Raw genomic sequence first — 23,673 nt, forward strand, 5'->3', positions numbered from 1 at the left:
GTAGCTTATTTAATGCTCACATTAACTATTAGCTATGTACTGTTGTTGTCTCTATTTTGTAACTCGGGAAAGTCAGGCGTCATTCTTAGGAGTAGAGAAAAGAAGCAGTACAATATAGTAAAAAACAAACTTTGTGCTGAAGTTTAGTGGCCGTTTTGTCGTAATTTTTCTTGTGTATACATTTTCCTCATACATACAATTGGAAGTTTACTTTCAAAACTCTTCAAACTCTAAAATTTGAGATAGACGTTTACAATCCTTATCTAAAATCTTTGTGATTAGTTGCATGTTGGAATTCAGAAATTTTCAGATTTGTGAAATTTTCAGAAATATGTACACATATTGAGTATTATTGAGTAACTGCAGTGGGATCTTGGGGCAGCTCCTTATAATCAAATAGTAGTATTTCTACAGCAATACTTTTGTAGTAAAATAAGTTATTTTTAAAAAATTTCTCTCAGTTCAGGTCAGATGATACCACCAAATTAATTTGCTGAGAATACATTAAAAAAAAAACTTTGGATTTTCAAAACTCGTTGGATTCTGTAATCATGCAAACTGGGCTAATGAAAGCATTGGAGTAAAGATATCATTAGTGATGCAAAATACTATACTTATTATTATTATTAATAGTGCCAGATTAATAGGATTGATGTGCATGGTAAGTGTCACATTACCTGGAAATTTTTAAGTACTCAGTAAGACTAATAACTAACCATAATGATTACACATAAAAGAAGTAACGGCAACCAATTAGAATAAATTCTTGTGGACCTAAAGTCCATCTCTCAAATTCCTGTTGTGTCGTGAAGTCGCTCAGTTGTGTCTGACTCTTTGCAGCCCCATGGACTGTAGAGCCCACCAGGCTCCTCCCTCCATGGGATTCTCCAGACAAGAGTACTGGAGTGGGTTGCCATTTCCTTCTCCAGGGAATCTTCCCAACCCAGGGTTGAACCAGGTCTCCTGCATTCCAGGCAGACACTTTAACCTCTGAGCCACCAGGGAAGCCCCCTCTAAAAGCTTTCTTGGGTAGGGTTCCCATGTGATAAGAGAAAGGCAACAACAACACTGATAAAACAGATGAAGCACACCTCCCAAAAGAATAATCAACTGCATACAGGCTTCAGGAAGCACAGATTTTACATCTGATGCTAGCTCAATAGATTCAGTGCTTTGAGTTATGCCTAATAGTATCCAACAGGTCTTCCCTGTAGCTCAAATGGTAAAGAATCTGCCTGCAATGCAGGAGACCCAGGTTTGATCCCTGGGTTGGAAAGATCCCTTGGAGAAGGAAAATGGCAACCCACTCCAGTATTCTTGCCTGGGAAATCCCATGGACAGAGGAGCCTGGTGGGCTACAGTCCATGGGGTTGCAAAGAATCGGACACGACTGAGCGATTAACACTACTACACCAATAGTATCCAACAGTGGTATATCTCAGTAATTTAGTCCACTTAGAGAATTTAGTATCTAAAAACTAAATATATGCATTCAAGTTAGGTAGGTTCTTGAAGACTTACAAACTTCATAGATAGTTGTAGTTATTAAGCTAATATAAAACCTTTATATTTAACCTTTAATAAAATCTTTAAATAATAAAGGCATTATGACTTTTTAGAAATTAAGAAGAATACACATGCATATCTCCTTCCTCACCCCATGCTATTTCAATATGGCTAGTCACATGCTTAAAAAAAAATCATCTCAGTGAAGCAAGCATGTAAACTTTGAACAATAGTTTGTTACAAAGCAATGACAATTCGGGAGTAACTGACTGAACTTTGTCATGGACAGAAGTGCTGAGGCTTAGCAGATGATGGAGGGGAGTTAGCTACTCCTACCAAAGCCTGCAGAAAGGAATCTTTAAAATAAAAATATGTTTGTGATATACAGCAGATAGGACACACAGATATGCTCTGGCTAATACTCTTACAAGGTTAATGTCTTTATATTCTGTGATTGCTTATCTCAGTTGATCAAATTGCTTATCTCAGCTTATCTCAGTTGATCAAAGTTGATCAAATATGACCATATCTCAGTGGTCACAAAAGATGACGCATCAAAATAAAGGTCATCAATCACAGGTGATCTGCAGACTGGCAAGACTGTAAAGACAGAACATATTCCTCTGTGATATTGAGTTTCTCAGAAACAAAAGAGGAAGGTGTTACTTTTATTTTTATTGGATTTACATGAACACAACTCTATTAAAGGACACTGCATTCCTGTTGCTGCTGACAAGAGAAATATGGAGAGTAAGGAAAACCTGATTACACTGTCTCAGAAGCCTTCTGATTGAAGGCAGTCAGTCTACCAGCATGGGCAGTAAGAAAATACTGGCAACATACGCTGCTGGTGAGAATGCAAAATGGTACAGCCGCTTTGGAAGACAGTTTGGCAGTTTCTTATAAAATTAAACATACTTTTACCATATGGCCCAACAATTGTGCTCCTTTGTATTTACCCAAAGGAGTTTAAAACATCTCCTTGATGAATATGATATGAATCAGCTTTTCACATACTTACTTGCCATATGTATATCTTCCCTGGTGAGGTGTCTGTTAAGGCCTTTGGCCCATTTTTTAAAAATCAGGTTGTTTGCTTTCTTCTTGTTGAGCTTTAAGAGTTCTTTGTATATTTTGGATAATAATTAATTATCAGATGGACCTTTCATAAATATTTCCTCCCAGTCTATGCCTTGTCTTCTCATTCTCTTGACACTGCCTTTCACAGAGCAGAAGTTTTAACGAAGCCCAGCTGATCAGTTTTTCTTTCATAGATGATGCCTTTGCTATTGAAGCTAAGAAATCACCTTCATATCCAACATTATCTATTGATAGACTTTGTATGTTATCTTTAAGAAGTTTTATATTTAGGTGTGCAATCAATTTTAAGTAAATATTTGTGAAGGGCATAAGAGCTGTGTCTGGATTCACTTTTTTCCATGTGGATGTTCAGTTATTCCAGCATCATTTCTTGAGACTATCTGTGCTCCGATGTATTGCCTTTACTCCTCTGGCAAATTACAGCTGACTATTTTTATGTGGGTCTATTTCTAGGCTCTCTATTGTGTTGTACTGATCTATTTTTCTATTGTTTTGTTAATACCACATTGTCTTGATTACTGTAGCATTACAGTAAGTCTTGAAGTCAGATAGTATCAATTTTTCAATATTGTTTTTCTCCTCCAATATTGTGCTGGCTACTCTGGGTTATACATACTTAGAATTGGGGAGTAAAAAGTCTATCCTTGGTTTGATTTATAAATTATGTCATGGCATAAAATAATATCCTGGGTATTTAGAGATGTAGCTTATCAAGATGCCTCCCTCTTAAGAAAATTTTGAATCACTGTATTTTGGACTCTGGGAGTAGAACAGTTAAAATATCAAAAGGGTAATTTGGTGGCAAAGGAAAGCATAAATGGAAAACATGTACGTAAGGGCTCTTTAGATAAGAAAAATCATATGCCTTATTTCCTCAAAGACAAATTACACAGAGATACATAGATAGATAGATACATAAATATTAAGATGACAATATATGCTCTAAGTGGAAAAAAACTAATAATATTTTACAAATATATCATACACTATGCCAACCATTGTGTCTTACGTTATTTAGTCCTTGATGAAATTACTCAGTGAGTTAGGCAGTATTCTTCTCCTTTACACCTGAGTCTCAGAGATGTGAAGTGATTGCCCAAGGCCATTCAGAACGAGGATTCAATTAGACTTGTCTGGCTCCAAAGCCCACCTTCTTTCTACTATGTCATGTATCATAGTTTTTGTGTTTTACCAAATGAAGAATTTTCACTGAATTTTTCTGTTTTTTAATAGCTCACTATATATGTCCAGCCAGAGCAAAAGCACACAGCTGAATATGCTGCAAACATAACTAAAAGTGTGTTTGACTATTTTGAAGACTACTTTGCTATGAGTTATTCTCTTCCTAAATTAGGTGAGAACCATTTTTTTTATTTTCTTATTTTTAATATTGCCTTTGTTTTCATCTAAGTTAACTCACTTCCTCCACTTTTAGCATCCTGAGTTAATGGTTATTTGTTAGTCTTTTTATCATATGCCTACACTCTTTGTCTAATATTTACTGGATGCTGAAAGATTCATTCTGGATTCCTCCAAGAGCAATGTCTATTCTCTCTTCTTACCTGATAAATGTACAGTATTTTATTTCCAAATAAAGATTAAACTACAGACACTGATAATGGTGGAGCCAGAAAGAACAACCCAGGTTTGTTGATTTCAAAATTAGTACGCATCCCAATAGCTTACATTGCCTCTCTACTATCAGTGAGTTAATAAATAATAGGAATAAATACATAAGTCAGTCTTATGGACTTCCAGTCTTTCCATTATTGTACAAGACTAATTCTAGATTCTCCAGCAGTTAAAATGAACTGGTGCTCCTACTATAAACATTTTTTCTAATATGAAGGATAGGGGAACATGTTTTCTTTTGAAAATAAAAACGGTGCTATAATCAGAAACTCTTTATTAATAAGTTTGAGTGGTATCAGCAAAGACTGTAAATGTAGCACCCATACAGATGACTGTAGGGATGAAATGAAGACAACAACAAAAAAACCAACCACCAACAACTGACTTTCTCTTTTTCTGTTTCTGCCCTTACTTTAATAAATTACCAATGCAAAGCAACTGGAATGCCAAATTCTCTACATGGGAATGGCTATGGCTCTGAAAAACTTTGTGGAAGCTCCTCCCCACTTTCTTTTGATTGCTTCACAACTACCAGAGCAGAAGACAGGAAGAGAAATACTTCACAAAAATCAGCATAATATCTAATAAAATATTAAGCACATTAATTTAAAAGTCTTTTTCTGTTTATTTCTCTTGTACCCCTCATGATAACCTGGAAAGTGGAATTCTCACCAATTTATTTCTTACAGCATATCCTCCAAAACAGACGCTTGGGAAAAAAGCAAATAAAAATGAAATACAGAAAGAAACAGAAGACATAAAATTATAGAGGACTTGAAAAGAGCATTGCCAATCATATTCTTAAAAAATAAAAGACACTGATTTCTGGAGTCAACAGGAAAAGTTCCATGGAAATTTTGAGCACGTTAAAGACTAAAAAGTTTATACAAATAGATGATTGTTGTTCACTCTGAAAAATTATTTTTAGCCTGTTAAAAAAACATTCATCTAAAGAACTTAATTTGGAAAAAAAAAAAAAAAGAAGAAAAAAAAAAGAACTTAATTTGGTAAGACATGTTATGAACAAAATGGAAAGAATGTATTTCTCACTGGACTCTTTTTCCATAGATAAAATTGCTATTCCAGATTTCGGCACTGGGGCTATGGAGAACTGGGGACTCATCACTTACAGAGAAACAAACCTGCTTTATGACCCTGATGAATCTGCCTCATCAAACAAACAGAGGGTGGCTGCTGTGATAGCCCATGAGCTTGTGCATCAGGTATAGAATCTCAGCATCAACTAGGGAGAAGTAAAGCAGGAAATAAATGCTGAGTATGATGTCTGCTACTTCTGTGTCATTACAAAACTTACCTGAACAAATTATTAGATTGAAAATTCCTCGGCCTCTGTACCATAGGCATGGGAATTTAACTATCTCTTTATTGCTTATAATTGCAGTGGTTTGGAAATATTGTGACCATGGAATGGTGGGAAGACTTGTGGCTAAATGAAGGATTTGCTTCCTTCTTTGAGTACCTGGGAGTAGCCCATGCAGAAAAAGACTGGCAAATGGTGAGCTTGAAACACATAAACTTCAACTCTCTCTTATGCTCGTGCCAAGCAGACTGGAGACTTTGGACTATGACAGTGGCCCTGAGTTGGGGATCATGTGCGGTACTGAACTGGGAATTGTACTGGGAGGATGGGGGTGGAGCCAGCTGGCTCCAGTGACTATACCACGCTCAGAGCCTACACCCAAGCACTAGAGAGCAACTGAACACCGCAAGCCTAGGATGCCATGGGTAGACTCATTCAAGAACATACGCCAGGCAGGAAAAAATATCTAGCTTCAACGATGTGAACTCTGTGTTCAAGAAATATCTGTAGTTCTAACCCTTTGAAAAACGTCTAAGCCTAATTTTAAAAATGACTTCCCTTACACAGTTTGCTGAAATGATGTGGTGGAGATAAGCACATAAACTTAGTAGTTCAACTCAGGTTTAAATCCTAGATGCATCATTTGAAGGTGTGTTACAGGCAATGTGACCTTGAGCAAGTTACATACGCTCTCTGAGTCCGTTCTCTCTTCCATTAAAGAAGAACATTGTTCTCTATCTTGTAAGCTTAAAAGTGCCCCGAAGAATGTACAGGTAATTACTATTATTAACTGTGTGTCCCCGCGGGGCCTGGAACAGAGCCTTCTATGAACTCTACAGATACTGCTTTCCTGAAAAGCTATATCTGTTTTCAAGTATATTTAAATGGTGTAAGCATCTCCAGGGGATCTTCCCGACCCAGGAATCAAACCCGGGTCTCCCACATTGCAGGCAGACGCTTTACCATCTGAGCCACCAGGTATGCTTATCAGTTTGTATATATAAAAGTATAAGCATGCAGATATGTGAAGTAAGCGTTACACAAGGCTGTCTACTGTGTAGACTACTGCCCTCTCCTGGACAGAATGAGAAGACCATTATATGCTTGAAGTCTAAGTTTGCACAACCTGGTTTAAAAACTAAAAAAGTTAATTTGCAACAATTGCTTCCTTAAAATTTAATCTACATCAGGATTTTTCATCTGGAACTATTGGGCCAGATATTTCTTTGTTGTGGGTGTGTTCTGTGTATTGTAGGCTATTTAGCGGCATCCCTGGCCTGTATCTACTAGATTCGAGTAACTCTCCATCCCAGTTGTAAAACCAAAATTTCCCCACATATTTTCATATGTCACCTAGGGGACAAAATTCCCCTAGCTGAAGACCATTCATTTATGTTGAAAAATGCTGATTTTGTAATTTGTTGAAATTAAACTATATAAATTATAAATTAAAAGTTGTTTTGTTCTTTACTTTTTATAAAATAACCCTCTGTATATCAAGATATAAGAAATTATAACATTTTAATATTGCTATATTATGCATAATATAATATGTAATATTTTAACATTTAAAAAACACCAATATTAGAAGAATTTAGTACTCAGTTCTTAAATGAAATGTAATCATATGATCCAACTCATTCATTCTTCATCCATTCATTCATTCTTCATTCAATGAACACTATAGAGGACCCAAAACTAAATAAAACACACACACTTCCTGCCCTTATAAACGCTCCCAATTTAGGGTCTGGTGGTGGAGGGGATAGATGAACAAAGATGCATTATAAGAAAGCCTGCTAAGTACCACAATAGCGGAGCCTCATTTCACAGGTGAAAACTCTGATGCCCAGGAAGTAATATAAGTTTGCAATATTACATAGACAATTGGTAACACAACCAAGACCAGAGTCAAATTTACTGACATTGAGAATAAGATTCTTTCTTCTTACCAAAACATTTTAGGGGCACAAAAATCAAAATTTAAATCAAATTACCTTGATTGACAGTCATCATTTGACGATAGTACCCTGCCTATTATAAATGGAATTCACAAACGTGGAAAATGTACACTAATATAGCATCCTCCCTTTTGGAAATATTTTTTGATTAAGTAAGACCAATCGAGCTTTTGATTTTTTATTAGTAGTGCTTTATTAGAGCTAGATTTCAGATTCTAACTAAGAATCAAAATGATAATAGCAGCTAATGTGCTAAGATTTCACTCTGTGCCAGGTACCATGTCAAATGCTTGCATGCATTGTCTCAGCAAATCCTCTGCACGTTTCTGAAAAGTAGCTGCCATCATTGCTCCTGTTTAATGACTGAGGGAAATTACTTAAGCTTACATGTCGAGAAAATGAGCTGTGAATCCACAAAGCTTGACTATAGGGCTAGGCCTCTCCACCACTCTATTTTGCTGTGAAAACCTAGGGTTGGAATGAGAAGGTAACTATTAGAACTAATGCAAAAGTTAGTATTTTCTTCAACAATGAATCATCCAAATTCCAATGATTAGTTGGCAGAAAAGACCCCTAAAACATCCATTTTTGGCAAATCAACATTCTTCCTTACTTCTCAGACAAATTTGTGAGGTGATACCATCATTCCTATTGCACAGATAGGAACAGATAGAATAGAAACTCTGATAGAAACAGAGCCTGAAAAGTTTGGCACATGTCTGAAAGTCATAAAGAAATAGCAGAAACAGAATTTATAAATGCTTGTGTCTTCTTGGCCAGCCATATAGGGGCAAAGTCAAAGGAATTATATGTAGGGGAAGGGAATGGAATCAGTGTAGAAAAATCAATGCAAAATATGATTAATTGAACACTTAATGCTTGCTTTAAATAACATGAGTCAATCTGTGTTATATAAATATTTTTATATATAAACCAGTATAAAGTGCTATATTTCTTTGGTTCATTGTCATTTCAGCGTGATCAGATTATACTTGATGATGTATTACCTGTGCAAGAGGATGATTCTTTGATATCTTCACACCCAATTGTAGTCACTGTAACAACTCCTGATGAAATAACATCTGTTTTTGATGGAATTTCCTATAGTAAGGTGGGGAAAATATGACACTGTTTTGAATGTCTTCCTGTTTAATGGCTTTTTCCTTAGCAAATGCCTAAAAATGGTAAGAATGGTTAGATTATGTTAATGGGTTTGGGGAAATAGTGTAGAGCTTATGCCAGTGCTGAATATTCCACAGTTTGCAATTTTCAGTGGAAATGATCAATGCTGGTCATTGTCACAAAATTCTGAATGAGACTTTTTAAAGTTTCTCTTTTCACTTTTGCTTAAAATGGCTCTCATTCTGATAACCGAACATTTATACTTTAAATGTCCAGTTTAAAATTATTTGATTTGATTATTTGAATGACAATAAATCTTTTCCTGTAGTCAATGAGAAATGCCATATACATGGACAGCTTTTCTAGTAGAGTGCTTCCAGTAAGTATTTAAATCCAAGTCCATTTACGGAATTACTTTCATCCAGTTTCATATAAGATGTAAAGATGAATGACTTTTGTTAGCATGTCTTGGAGTGGGCATTTTTATCCATTAAAATTCCATGAAAGGTGTTGAAAATCCACAGTGATGCAGTTTCATGCTACCCATTTTCTCTTTCAACTTTTTCTCCTGTAGCTTCTCCTCTAAACATATTTCACACCTGTATGCAGCATATTTTAGTCAATTTTCTACCTCAGCTTCTCATGGTTTACCAACCATACTAAGTTGTCCAAAAACCTCTGTAAACTAATACATTTTATTGTTCTAGGAGATACCCAAAGTTTTACTTAAGACAAACTATGATAATTATTAAAATGAATAGTAGATAAAATTGGCTTGAGTGAAAAATACCATATATTAGTATTTGAAGCTTATAGCACCGTATTTTTTGGCTTTCCCTCTCATATATTCTCATGGCATTTTTAGGCTTCCTTTATTCGTTTTTCTTTTACATTGTCAATGATTCTTTTTATCTTTCAGTTAAAATGAAAACTTTGAATCTACTTATAATATATTCTAATAATTCATGGAGAGACATTTATATTTATTAAACGACCTTCTTCCTAAGTCCCAGATATTCCATGGGTTTAAGGTATTAGGTCAGAAATAAATACATGTTTCTAAGCCTTTAGCCTTCCACTAGGTACAAAAATAACTTATATTTTAATAAATTACAGTAAAAAATTACTAATTTAAATAAGGAAGCTATGTTTATCTGGTCAGCTACTTGAAAATTGATTTTTAAATCTATTTTGGCTATTGTTTTTGTTGTTTAGTCACTAAGTTGTGTCCGACTCTTTACAACCCCATGGACTATAGCCCACCAGGCTCCTCTGTCCCTGGGATTTCCCAGGCAAGAATATTGATGTGGGATGTCATTTCCTTCTCCAGGGGATCTTCCCAACACAGGGAATGAACCCGGGTCTCCCACAGTGGCAGGTGGATTCTTTACTACTAAGCCACCAGGAAGCGGTTTAAATCTACCAATAAAGTGTTTTAGAGTTAATCTTATAACATATGAAAAGCAAGTAGAGAGCAGAGGTATTCATCAGATACTTCAGACTAAATAAAACCAAGTGAGATAAACCATTTTGGAAGAGAAGGATTTTATGCCTAAATTATGTGTCTTTGTGTGTGGATAGTGCTCAGTTGTGTCCGACTCTTTGCGATTCCATAGACTCTCCAGGCTCTGCTGTCCATGGACGTTTCCAGCAAGAATACTGGAGTGGGTTGCCATTTCCTTCTCCAGGGCATCTTCCCAACCCAGGGGTTAAACTTGCGTCTCTTGTGTCTCCTGCATTGGCAGGCAGATTCTTTACCACTGCACCACCTGGGCTTCAGTAAATTATATGTCTAATCTATATTAGAAATTATATGTCTAATCTATATTAAACTATATGACCTGATTAATCCCTCAACTGTTTAGTCCCCTCTGTTAAATATAATTTCCCCAAATATTCCAATATACCTAAGAAGTAGCCAGAATTTTATCCTGAATTTTATCCAGAATTTTATGCTTTCCTTGTTCAAAGAAGATGACTTAATACTTTTTTCCCAAGTTTCTCTTTCATTAGGAAAGCCCCATCTACTGGTTCATGTGCTGAAGTGCAATAATTATTTGAACCTCAGGTTCGTGAAAGGATGGCCTTTGTATCTTTTTCTTCCTGCCTTTTAGTTATTTTAGAAGCATAGATATGGAGGTATGCCAGATGGTATTTTCACCCTAGAATCACAGATTGATAACCATTTAGCAGAGTCATCTTGAAGACATTATCCCACAAATATGGTCATGAGATACTAGTCCCAATAGAGATCACTGATATTTGTTTCTTTTATATATCCTATATTAGTTTTACTTACCATTCTTTTACATCATAGGGAGCTTCCATTCTGAGAATGCTTGAAAACTGGATAACACCAGAGAAATTTCAAATAGGATGTCAGGTATGATTTATTACTTTTAATACTATTAAAAAACTACACTGGTATGTGGCTGATGAATGTTAAGATATGTGATTAATTAAGGACAATTCCCCTTTTACTTTCCTTGTTCAGGAATAGATAATATTGCAAACTCAAAAAAAGTGATTTCACATACAGTCTGTTACCTACATTGGGTCTGTAACCATCACTTAGCCAAAGTTTCACAGAGAAGTTAAACGGATTACTTAGTTATTTTTGGTATCCTTTACAGGGCTAGGGCTTGGAAAATGTCCTTTCCCTTCCTAAGATAATAGTAGTAGAAACACTGTTTGTTTCATTTTGTTCTTACCAGTAACAATTGAGGGACTATTATCGAAAGATCGAGGTCATCATGAACTTTTGACTAGAATGACTATATTGTGATTATTCAAAGTGAAGAAGAAAATGTCAGTATAGAATAGTCAAAAGCACTAATCTAGGTAAAATTAGTTACTTTTAGTATACTATAAGCTATAATCCTCTCACTCAGAAGAAGCAAGGAACTAATTTAAAAAACAGTAACAACAGTGATGAAAACCACACAAACTGATCCAGGACTCAGAAGTCTCTTCACTATAATCTCAGGCAAATCTCTTCTCCTCTCTAGACACCAGTTTCCTTCACCCCCAAAATGTGAGAGTCGTATAAAATAGTATTTAAGGTTCCTTTCAGTCCCAAGATTGCACGTTTCTCAGCACAAGACACTGTGACTATACAAAGAAGTGCCTCTAAATTAATTTTAAGAAGATACTATTCACTAAAAATCATCAACAGGTAGCTACGATTATATTCATTACCATTTCAAGGATCCAATTATTTTACTAAGAAAGAATGATCTATACAAAACTCTGGAACGAATTTGATAAAGAACATGCGCCTTTCTTTGGAAGGAATGATGCTAAAGCTGAAGCTCCAGTACTTTGGGCACCTCATGCGAAGAGTTGACTCATTGGAAAAGACTCTGATGCTGGGAGGGATTGGGGGGCAGGAGGAGAAGGGGACGACAGAGGATGAGATGGCTGGATGGCATCACCGACTCGATGGACGTGAGTCTGAGTGAACTCCGGGAGTTGGTGATGGACAGGGAGGCCTGGCGTGCTGCGATTCATGGGGTCGCAAAGAACTGAACTGACTGAACTGAACTGATGCGCCTTTCGTTTCCTCTCCCTTCCTTTGCCTGCCCTCCAGTGGCAGTGCTGAGCAGGCACCCAACCAAAAGAACAAACAGGAAGGCAGCGTTTCAAACTGTTTTCAACCCTCTCCCAGGTATCTTGGAGCAGTCCTGCTAATATTGTTTTATCTCTCCATGGCTAAAAAAGGAATTTAGAAGATAACATGACTTAGGAATAGCACGTCTTGAAAGTTAGAGCAACTTAGAGTGAAAATGATTATGTGCAAAGTCAACCACTGGTTTATTTTCTTTGAAGATTCAAAGACCACTTAAGAAGGTTCTGTTTCCATCAAAGACATCCATATTTTAAGCAGGACAATTCTAGAGCATAACAGAAGTAATTACAGCAGGACTTTTGGAAGGTTTCCTGGAGAACCACAAGTAGTGCCCAATTATGAGATTAGAAGACTAGGAATTTTCTTTAGGGATATCACAATATCCCTGAAAACTCATATGCAGAGAGGTTTGGGGACCAGAACTGACAAAATGGGGAACCTTCTAGTTAAAAACATTTTGTATCTGTATTGTAAAAGTATTTGAAAAATGAAGGCTTATATTTACAGTGAGTAATTTCCCCAATGTATCCATTATCATCATGATGATGATTATTATTCCAAAGACTGTATATTCATTTCTTTAGAACAAAAATCTGCAAACTACTAATACAGCTTCTGGGCCAAATCCAGTCCACCACCAATTTTTGTAAGGTCTGCAAATGAAAATCATTTCTACATTTTTAAATGGCTGGCAAAAATCAAAAGAAGCATATTTCATGACGTGAACATTGCATGGAATTCAAATATCAGTGCATAAATAATGCTTCACTGGAAGACAGCCATGATTACTCACTTACATATTATTATCTTGGCTGCTTTGGGGCTATGGAGGCAGAGTTGAGTAGTTGTGACAGAGACTTATATGGCTCACAACACTTAAAATCTTTACAGCTTTTTATGGAAGGAGTTTGCTGAGAGCCCTGGCTCAGAGCCAAGCTTACCAGTTTTTATCTTTGCATATCACTTAAACCACTCATGAGTGATGGGGCCGTCTAGTGTCTGAGATGAGAAAACACTACTGGTGTAAATAAAGGTAAGGGATACAGCTGGTAGTGGACAGTTTAACACTAATAAGTGAACATCACAGAATCATGAGTCTTTTTTCCCTAGCAGATCAAAAATGTTACAGTCTGCTGACTGTCTACTGAACACTCGACTGTCTTTAAGTACCTTGCATTGTATATCCTGAACAAATTAAACTTTCCCTCTCCTGTTCACAATTCCATTAGACTAAAAAAAAAAATTATCTCATTAATAATAAAAAGTATTTCTTATGCTTTACAAATAAATCATTATTTGTACAGTGTTTTTATAGGTTATGAAATGTTTTACATAGAGAATATCATTCGATTTTCATTCCAGGTATACTTGCTATATTATACATTAGAATGAGATTGTTGAAAGGTTCACTCATGTTGTGAAGGTATGGAAAAAGCAAACACTGACTTCTGAAATATTTATCTTTCACATGCAGAATTACTTGAAAAAACACAAATTTGAGAATGCCAAAACCTCAGATTTCTGGGCAGCACTTGAAGAGGTAATGAGAAGTATATCCTCAAAAATTTCTTTGATTAACAAATGATTTATCAATCATTTCTTTATCTGATTATTCTATCCTTTTATTTCCCCTTATTTGTTGATTGATTGTTCTCTATTTTTTTTTTTTTAATCTTAGGCAAGTAATCTCCCAGTGAAAGAAGTAATGGACACCTGGACCAATCAGATGGGTTACCCTGTACTTAATGTGGACAATATGAAGAACATCACACAGAAACGCTTTCTGTTGGACCCGAGAGCTAATTCTTCTGAGCCACATTCAGCTTTTGGGTAAGACTCTATAATGCACTTCAGGGGAAGCAGAAATTTGATGGAAGTACTGTCAATTCATTTAGAACTTGTTCTTTGGTACCTGATTCATAAGCACAGTGTCTTTATGGAAATAAAGACATTTAGAAATAGCTCAGTCATCTCTGGGTTCAAAATGGTGGACTGAGCATGTGCATGCAAGTCTTATTCTTCCCGGAAATGACTGAAAAAGGAAGTAGAAGTACTAAAAGAAATAAACTCAGAGAAGTAAAGAAAACAGAGAGGAACTCTGAAGTTCCTAGATGAAGAAAAGTAGAGGGAGGAATATAGACAGAAAACAAACTGAGAAGGTGCAGCCAGATGAAAAGAGGCTTGAGCAGAGGTGGAAGCTGACTTCCCCTACCCTAGATGGGCCTGGGCTCGGTGTCAGCGCTGAGTGGACGGCAGGAGTGAAAGCGAGGTTGAAAGAAGGGAAGTTAACTTGAAGTCTGCACTCGGGACCATTGCATTAGCCAGACCCCTCTTCCTCCACTTTCCCTTCACTGACTGCCATTCTTTCCTCTGCACAGAGCTCTCAAAATTCTGGCAATGACCCAGCAAAACCCAGAGGGCTTTTTTTTTTTTTTTTTTTTCCCTGAACAAATTGACTAAAACAGTGGAGGAAAGCTAAGAATTTCCATTTGGTGGGTACACTCAGAGTAAAGCTTTCCTCCTTGTGGCATTTGTAGGATGAATGGGCTGGAGCTGCCAGCTCTACTCATATATACACAGAGCCTCTAGTCAGACTTCCTGTTCAGCAGAGAAGTCTGTCTCAAAAATACACCTCTCTTCTCAATGGTAGAGGGGTTACATACAAGACACCAAGAATAATCAATTTAGTCCTTCTTTCTTAAACATGAATGAACGATCAAAGATAATAAGATGCATGAAAAAAATCTAAAAAACATAAAAGTTAAAATCTCACATGAACAAACAATAAACCCATCTCAATAAGAGACATAATTGAAATAAAAAATTTATGAAATATATTGAGATCAAAGCTCTTACACACATTAACTAAGAGCAGATTGTTTTTGAAAGGACAAACTAAAAATATAAAAGAGCTATGAAAGATTAAAATTCCAGTTGTCAAAGAAATTAATAGACCAATTCGAAATACATTTGGAGAATTCTCTAAAAGTGCAGGACAAGCATACACAGAACTGGCAAATGTGAAAGAGAAGATAAATATGAAAAAAACCTAGCACCAACTAATAGAAGTCTCTCAAAAAAGGAAAACAGAGAAACTTAATGGGCATATTATATCAAAGAAATAATAAAAGACACAAGGATTAAAAAGCCGCATTGAGTCTATAGTACAAAATGATAAAAACCAAAACATACTTAGCTACAGCCTCATGAAATTTCAGAGAATAAGGGTACATGTTAAGGGTACATGAGTTACTGTGACATTAGAATTCTTCACAACAACTCTGAACACAAGAAGAAAATAAAGCAGACATTTGAAATGTAGATGCAAAACATATTTTCAGCCTCCGATTCTCTACCCAGTCCCTAAACCAAATATAACAGCATAGTGAAGACATTTTCTGACATGCAGCCCCAGAAAATGCTTTCCACACAGCACTTAGAAAGTTACTAAGGCTACACTCCAGGTGAACCGGAGCAGGGAGAGAAAAAATATGAATACATAAAAAAAGAGGAAGACACAGGATCCAGGAAACAGTGTATCTGTCCTAGGAGATCCATGAAATGAAATGCAGACCAGCACCCATCCAGTGGGCTCACAGTGCCCTAAGAGCAGGACGACTGGAGCTGCGTTAGGTGATCTGCAGGAAAAAAGACAGTATGATTGGGAGGAGGCAAAATTGAGGAGCTGGTGAAGGCCTATCAATGTGGTCAACCATAAAGAAGAAAAATTAGAAAAAAAAAAATCAAGCCCGTATGTAGAAATTGTGATCCAAAAAAAAAAAAAAAAAGAAGCAGGTAGAATGATTTTATGCCACTGATAAAGTATAAGGAAAAGGAGTCTCCTGCACTGGCAGGTGGATTCTTTACCACTGAGCTACCAGGGAAACCCAAAAAGGAGTCTATTTTACCCTTATAAAATAAGGTGTTAGGGGAAATTTTTACTTAAGTGACTCAAGGGCCATGAAATCAAACCATAGAAAAGGAAATATAACTCAACACACTTCTTGGCCAACAATAGGTATACAGCATAACTCCTTATATGTTATTTATTGTCTTTTAGTTTTTATAATCAACCAATGGATAACATGTTAAAATTCTGTTCTGGTGGCAGGTTAGATTGTACAGTTTTAACACTGTAACAAGAAAAAAAAACATAGTTGACAGAAGAAAGGGGGTGGAAAAGGAAGAAAAAGTAGAAGAATGTTGGGATACTGATTCAGTGGTGGACTGAAGCTGGTTTTAATCCCAACTCAGAGGTGTCATTCCAGTAGCCTGAAATTGGTCATGATGTGAGTTAATAGAAATCAGCAAATAATACATCCCACCTTCCATTCCACCCTGAGAACCAGTTATTGAGCATTTACCAGCACTGCACAAGAGAACCTTATTCTACAGTTAGGAGAGAGTAGCAATTCTAAAATTTATAAAACAAGAAACAGCAGTATGAGTATATTATCTAAAGGAACAACTGTAACTTATACACAGTCTAATAACAATAACAATTTTGCTTTATTAAAATTTGACTGTTAAAGGGAGAATGAAAAAGAAAGCAGTGAAAATGAATTAAGTCACCCTCTTTTGTGGGTGAGTTAATAAATCCGAAGAACTAAAACCAGAAGTATTTAGAAGGGGGTGCTTCTGAGAGGGGTGCTGGCCTGTGGGTAGAGTTGAGGAGACTTTTCAATAGCAGTTTCCCTAGTTTTTGATTGAGGATGTCTTTATTTACAATGCATAAATGAAATTCTCCTGAACATTTTAACAATTACAAACTCAATCAAATTATTTTGTATATTTCATTTACAAGAAACTTCTAAACAACACTACTTAGTGAAGTGAAAGTGAGAGTCCCTCAGTTGTGTCCTGCTCTTTGCGATCCCATGGAGTATACAGTCCATGGAATTCTTCAGGCCAGAATTCTGGAGTGGGTAGCCTTTCCCTTCTCCAGGGGACCTTCCCAACCCAGGTCTCCTGCATTGCAGGCAGACTCTTTACCAACTGAGCTATCAGAGAAGCCCCCAATACTACTGCAAATGTTATTAAATTCCATTTACAATTTCAAATATAAACACCTAAAGACACAGATTTATAAATCTAATTAAAAATACTTATCTATACATTTTTATGGACATAATAAATTAAAATTCATAAATATGGCATATCAAATTTCTTGGACATTTTCAACACATTAAGCTTTAAAAATAACAACAACAAAAAGAGTGAGTGAGTGAAAAGTCACTCAGTCATGTCCGACTCTTTGCGACCCTATGGACTATAGCCCACCAGTCTCCTCCATTCATGGAATTTTCTAGGCAAGAATACTGGAGTGGGTTGCCATTTCCTTCTCCAGGGGATCATCCCGACCCGGGGGTCGAACCTGGGTCTCCCACATTGCGAGCAGACGCTTTACCGTATGAGCCACCAGGGAATCCTCAAACCTTTAACTTTACATAATGAGACTTTTCTAGCACATAAAAAGATGCTCAACATTACTAAATATCAGAGAAATGCACGTCAAAACTACAGTGAGGTATCACCTCACACTGGTCAGAATGACAAGCAGCAAAAAACCTACAAACAATAAATGCTGGAGAAGGTATGGAGAAAAGGGAACGCTCTTACGCTGTTGGTGGGAACATAAATTGGTACAAATACTATGGAGAACAGTATGAAGTTTTCTTAAACTAAAAACAGAACTACCAGATGATCCAACAATCCTACTACTGGGCATATATCTGGAGAAAACCATAATTTGAAAAGACACCTGTACCCCAATGTTCATCAGCACTGTTTATAATAGCCAAGACATGGAAGCAATCTAAATGTCTATCAACATAAGAATGGATAAAGAACATGTGTTATGTGTATACAATGGAATACTACTCAGCCATAAAAGGAACAAAATAGTGCCATTTGAAGCAACGTGGACAGACTTAGAGATTATCATATGAAGTGAAGTGAATTCAGAGAAAGACAAATATCATATGCTATCACTCATATATGGAATCATATTTGGAACAGACTCACAGGTTTCAAAAATACACTTAGGGTTACTAAAGGGGAAACATGGCAGTGGAGTATAAATTAGGAGCTTGGGATTAACATACACACACTCTATTTAAAACAGATGGCCAACAGGGGCCTACTGTATAGCACAGGGAACTCTACTCAATATTCTACAATAACCTATATGGGAAAAGAATCTGAAAAAGAATGATCTGTGCATATGTATTACTGAATCACTATGCTATATACCTGAAACTGACATTGTAAGTCAATTATAGTCCAATAAAATTACAATAACAAAAAAAAAACCCCAGCAAAATCAGATTTATCTAGACATTTAAATATGACTACTGAGTTAAGATATTCTAAGACTTTCAGTTAAAATTACAAATCCAATATGTCATTCCCTCTAATTTGCCAGATTTCTTAAACATCTCAACTATTGTAAAAGCTGACAAAATATGAGCCACACAGCCAGTGGTTTCCAAACTTATCACCCTTCCATGACAACAACTTTTACAAAAGAGTTAATACTATAGTCATTGCTGTATAATTAGCTATTTTTGTAGACATTAATGGAGTGCCAACTGCTCCCAACTGAAGAGAACACAACCACAACCGCAGGATCTCCCAGCCACTGGGGCTGGTCACAGGAACCTGGGTGTGCCGCTTTGGGGATATCATCTCAGAACCCCTCTACCCAACTGAACCCCCTCCTAGACAGGATTCTGGCTAAACAAAAGCCATACACTAAATCCCCTGGGCACCATTCCAATTTCACCCATGCTGATTTTAATTGTCTTTTAGCTTAACACTTGCTTTGGGTGGAAACAATTTTGAACCCACCACACTCCAGGTGGCTTCTAATCTCCACTGCCTGATTTCTATTGTAAAGACCCTTCACCTTCTTCCTCTCATTTTAAATAGTCTCACTGACCTTATCTTACAGTCACATATATAAAGCATCACAAGAGCACTTATTCAATAGCAATTAGGATAATATGAGGAAGGAGAATTACTGGGTGCAAAGAAAGTGTCTCAGGAAGTGTTTAATTTAATAACCGTAAGCTGGTTCTTTTATAGTTAGTTGTATGTTCCAGCAAATTATCAATAGATTGGCCCATTTTAATACTGCTAGAGCCTCTGGATATTAAAAGTTTAGAAACATTTCTCCCTCGCAAAACAAGCTTGCATTTGGAAGTTTCACAGTAATTATTCTCTCCTGCCATGTGTGTCCACTGATACACTGAGCCTGAGGCAAGAGGTGTGATGGAGTAGAGAAGGCTACAGAAGACTTTCTGTCTTGAGAAAGTGATTCTTAAACAGTAAAAATTGGTGTTGAGGGTGACTGTCAGGGTTGTCAAAATAGAAACACATATGAAGTCTCTAACGTTGAAAAGGAGCATTATACATATGATATGCAATACTGATCGGGCGTTTACTAAGTAGCTGCCACAATTTTAAGTACTTTAGAGTATTTTATTATAACAGATGGAGAAATTTAGGCAGAACATGACTAAACATCTTATTTAAGGTTGCACAGAGTGTTAGTGATGGATCCTTGATTTGAATGCAGGCAGTCTGGCTCCAAGAACTGGGTGACAAAGAGGCCCTGGGAAGAGTGGGGCGGGGTGGGGGGGGGCGGAGATAAAGCTGGAGAGGAAGGCGGGGGCCAGGCATGCAGAGCACATTAAAGATTCTGAACAAAAGAGTGTGCAAATTCAAGGAAGTTAAGGCGAGAACAGGCAGGATCATGTTTACATTTTTCAAAGTTCCCCTCTAGTGTACTATGGAGGACAGATCACGTGGGGCCAGTGTGGATTCAGGGAGACCTGTTAGGATGATATCATAGCGGGTAACCCCTGTGAGAGGTGATGGAATTGCTGGGGCCTGCACCAGGAGAGGGGCTAGGGCTGACGGCATGTGGCAGATGTTCCAAAGATTGACATGAGCTAAAATTTCCAGTTAAAGAATAAACAGTGTACAGGGAATCGAATCGGATGAATTTGCAAAGAACAATCTCCTTTTAGAACAGTGTTTTCATCTTGTTTATTGGGGTCATAGCCATATTTCTAGAGAACTGAAAAAGCTTTATAGACCCACTTTATGATACATATTCCATGCAGTAGGGAACAGAATCTGTTTCCTGGCTTCCAATTCAGGACTTTGGGAATTAAGTCACATGAGTAGCACCTCAGGTGTTTCCAAAAATTCAAATTGCCAAAAACTTGCTGTCTAAGGCATGGAGGATGAAGAACACTCAGAATGATTAAATAAGCCACTTCCAGTAAACTGGCTGGCACTTAAACCAGAGAAGCCAGTGGTCACCTTGTTGAAACCTGTTACCAGCCTCCCCAACCCCACAACCCCCTGAAAGCCTCAGCTCTCCCACCGTAAATGAAATTCAGAGAAACTGGATATCTTGCTGGAGCGCAGGTTCTGAAAATTAATAGTTCATGCCAAAATATAGGAAAATTTGAGTCTTTAGGCCCAATGAAGTCAGTCAGGGAGTGTCTGTATATGCTTTATTTTGGAGAGGACACATTATGATGGAGAAGACTTTGTTTTTCATCCTTTCCTCTTCATAATATGTGAATGATTTGATATTTAGATCTGACATGTTATCAGGTGACAGTTCAATTATATAAACCTACATAATTTATGTGATCATTTTATTAACCATAAATTTTTTTTAGTTACTGTTTATGTTCTAGCAGATCAGATTGGCTATCTTTAACACTGCTATTTAATAGTCTTTGCACATATAAAATTTTTAAAATATATTTCTTTCTTGAGAAACAAACTGCCATTGGGAAAGTTTCACAGTAGTTGTTCCCTTCTCTCATTCACATCCACTGATTTGTTAAGTCAAAGACAGCCAATGGTGTTTTTAAACCTGTGGAACTGGATTTTTTAAAACTACTCCTGCATTATGGATCCGTCTCCAAACAAACAAAAAAAAAACGTTATTGCCAACGGAACTAAGCATATCAGCCAGTCTAAAATCACTTTTAAAGTTTTAATAAATCTTTAAATTGCATTCAGGCTCATCTGTCCATGGGGATTTTCCAGGCAAGAACACTGGAGTGGGTTGCCATGCCTTCTTCCAGGGGATCTTCCCAACCCAGGGATCGAACTGAGGTCTCCCACACTGCAGGCAGATTCTTTACTGTTTGAGCCACCAGGGAAGCCCCATTAAGATTTAGAACACAGAACTATACTAATATTTATACTTTTCTTTAAATTTTTTAGTCTGAACCTTCAGATACTTTAAAAAAATGTTAGATTAATAGATGCATGATTTTTAGTGATCATTTATCATAAAATCAATCTATTTGTTCCCTTTTTTTAAAAAAGTTACAAATTATGTATGCATAGGAAAATAAACCTAGAAAATACAGGCTCTACTCCTAAGAACATTTCTTAAAAACCTGTAGTGGCTCTTGAACTATAAGAGAGAAAAAAGACATTATATAAAAAGTTGTCATTCCTTATTTTTCAATTTGATTTAAAAGCTAGATCATAATATATGCCTAATACCCCCAGAAAGGAATCTTTTTTCCCTCCAATCCTAGTATTCACTTGCTCTCATTTCAGATATATTCCTGTCTGATAGACAACATTAAGTTATACTATAAACTAAATGACCTCTTCCCTTTTCTCACTGCTTAAATCCAACATTATGGAATTCTTACTGATCAGAAACTTTTTATAACCTAAATGCCTCACAAGTGTGTAAGTTATTGTTCTAACACTATGGCCTCAACCCATCTCATAGAAATGGGTGAGTTTCACATCTCCATCAGAGAGAGTTCTCTATGGGACAGGTTTACATGTCTTTGGCAGTCTAGTCAATGTAAACAGGTGGAAGAATGCTAGTAGGTATACTGGGGCAAAAGTAGTTCCTTATTTTGAAAATTAGATTGGCCACATTTATACTGCCAGAAACTGTTACATTGTTTTACATATTTCTGGGAAGAGACATTTTTTCTTTTTTTTTAACTTATTTTTTAATTGGAGGAAAATTGCTTTACGATGTTATGTTGGTTTCTGCCATACAACAAAGTGAATCAGTTATAATTTTATATATATATACACACATATATGAGCTTCCCTGGTGGCCCAGACAGTAAAGAATCTGCCTGCAATGTGGGATACCTCAGTTCGATCCCTGGGTTGTGTTGGGAAGATCCCTGGAGGAGGGCATGGCAACCCACTCCAGTATTCTTACCTGGAGAATCCCCATGGACAGAGGAGCCTGGTGGGCCACCTGGGGTCGCTAAGAGTCAGACACGACTGAGCAATTAAGCACATACACACACATATATATATTCCCTGTTAGATATTTAAAAAGTGAATTATACCTTTAAAAATATACTTTTGAAGTTTAGATAACATATAAGAAACTCTATCATTTCATTTATATAATTTCTATTTCTTGATATTTTGTACTCTCAAATCTATTGTTTTACTCAGATTATATTAGATCCTGCAAGTGGTTCCAAAACTATAAAATTATATAGCCTCAACCCTCTAAACTTTTTTGTCTTATGATGCTCTTACAGACCTCAGAGTAATATTTTTTTATATGACCTTAGTAATACGTCTTATGCTTACTCTCAGGCACAGCCTCGTCCCAAACACCATGTCTTAGAGGAGACAGTGGAAGTGTGAAATCCTAACTGTATACATAGGGTATCCAGACACTGCACAATCGGTTGTTTCAGTTGGGTTGACAAGGGGGAAAGCTGAGGAGAATGAAATGTTAGTCTACATAGCAACACCAAATCAGCAGAGCAGTGAGAGTGAAATCTGTAGGTAGGATATGACTTTTAAAAAACGTTTCTTTGTCTATCTGTCAAGAAGTTATAAGGTATCGTTCTTAGGTTCACTAAAATCAGACTCTGATCATTCAAGTGAGAGTGTCTCATAAGGAAATCTAGGAAAGGCTGGTGGGGGATTGGGCGGTGGGCTATCAAACAGCAAAATACAACAGGCAGGTGCTGTCCAAGGCAACTACCCTGTAAGGAAGTTCTAGACCGTGCTTCAGCGGCGTCCTGCCAAGATGGGGCAAAGAACACTCTCACGCCCAGCCATCATTGGCTAAAGACTGCACCCAAGGATGTACATTTTCAGCAACTTCTGGCTTTCCTTGATCAGGCAGCCAGAGGGCAGTCCTCGGACAGACAGACCCGGTGCTGGCTGTTGGCAGGGAAAGCACATTGGAATCTACAACTGGAAGTACAAACATGACAAAGGGATTCAAGGGGATAAGGATGGACCACTGACAATGTCTAAGATCCAAGAAACAGTTTATGTATTGGTTCTGTGAAACTTACAGCCGAAAATATTCAAATGCAAAAAAATCCTTCAAGAAAGCTAGTAAAAGCTCAATCTAT

At 36.8% G+C, this 23,673-nt stretch overlaps 1 protein-coding gene and 1 long non-coding RNA gene across 17 annotated transcripts in view; one reads left to right on the forward strand and one right to left on the reverse strand.

Annotated features, from left to right (window-relative positions):
- The window catches only part of LOC129657617 (uncharacterized), a 192,471-nt gene that overhangs the window by 98,971 nt on the left and 69,827 nt on the right, over positions 1–23,673 (reverse strand). For 14 of the 16 annotated variants that reach the window (XR_008716902.1, XR_008716890.1, XR_008716894.1 and 11 more), the window contains 2 exons: positions 8,529–8,622; positions 7,909–7,989 (listed from right to left, as the gene is read on the reverse strand). This is a non-coding gene — a long non-coding RNA (uncharacterized LOC129657617). Of the gene's footprint in view, positions 1–7,908; positions 7,990–8,528; positions 8,697–23,673 lie in introns of all 16 variants that reach the window. The other 2 variants (XR_008716901.1, XR_008716900.1) reach the window with 2 other exon arrangements.
- The window catches only part of ENPEP (glutamyl aminopeptidase), a 78,414-nt gene that overhangs the window by 21,665 nt on the left and 33,076 nt on the right, over positions 1–23,673 (forward strand). The window contains exons 4-10 of the mRNA XM_055587960.1: positions 3,841–3,961; positions 5,308–5,462; positions 5,642–5,755; positions 8,498–8,632; positions 10,961–11,026; positions 13,746–13,811; positions 13,950–14,101. Of these exons, the coding sequence (XP_055443935.1) occupies positions 3,841–3,961; positions 5,308–5,462; positions 5,642–5,755; positions 8,498–8,632; positions 10,961–11,026; positions 13,746–13,811; positions 13,950–14,101 (809 nt within the window). The remainder of the gene's footprint in view (positions 1–3,840; positions 3,962–5,307; positions 5,463–5,641; positions 5,756–8,497; positions 8,633–10,960; positions 11,027–13,745; positions 13,812–13,949; positions 14,102–23,673) is intronic.

This window comes from Bubalus kerabau, chromosome 7, assembly GCF_029407905.1.
Source record: "Bubalus kerabau isolate K-KA32 ecotype Philippines breed swamp buffalo chromosome 7, PCC_UOA_SB_1v2, whole genome shotgun sequence".
Lineage (NCBI taxonomy): Eukaryota > Metazoa > Chordata > Mammalia > Artiodactyla > Bovidae > Bubalus > Bubalus kerabau.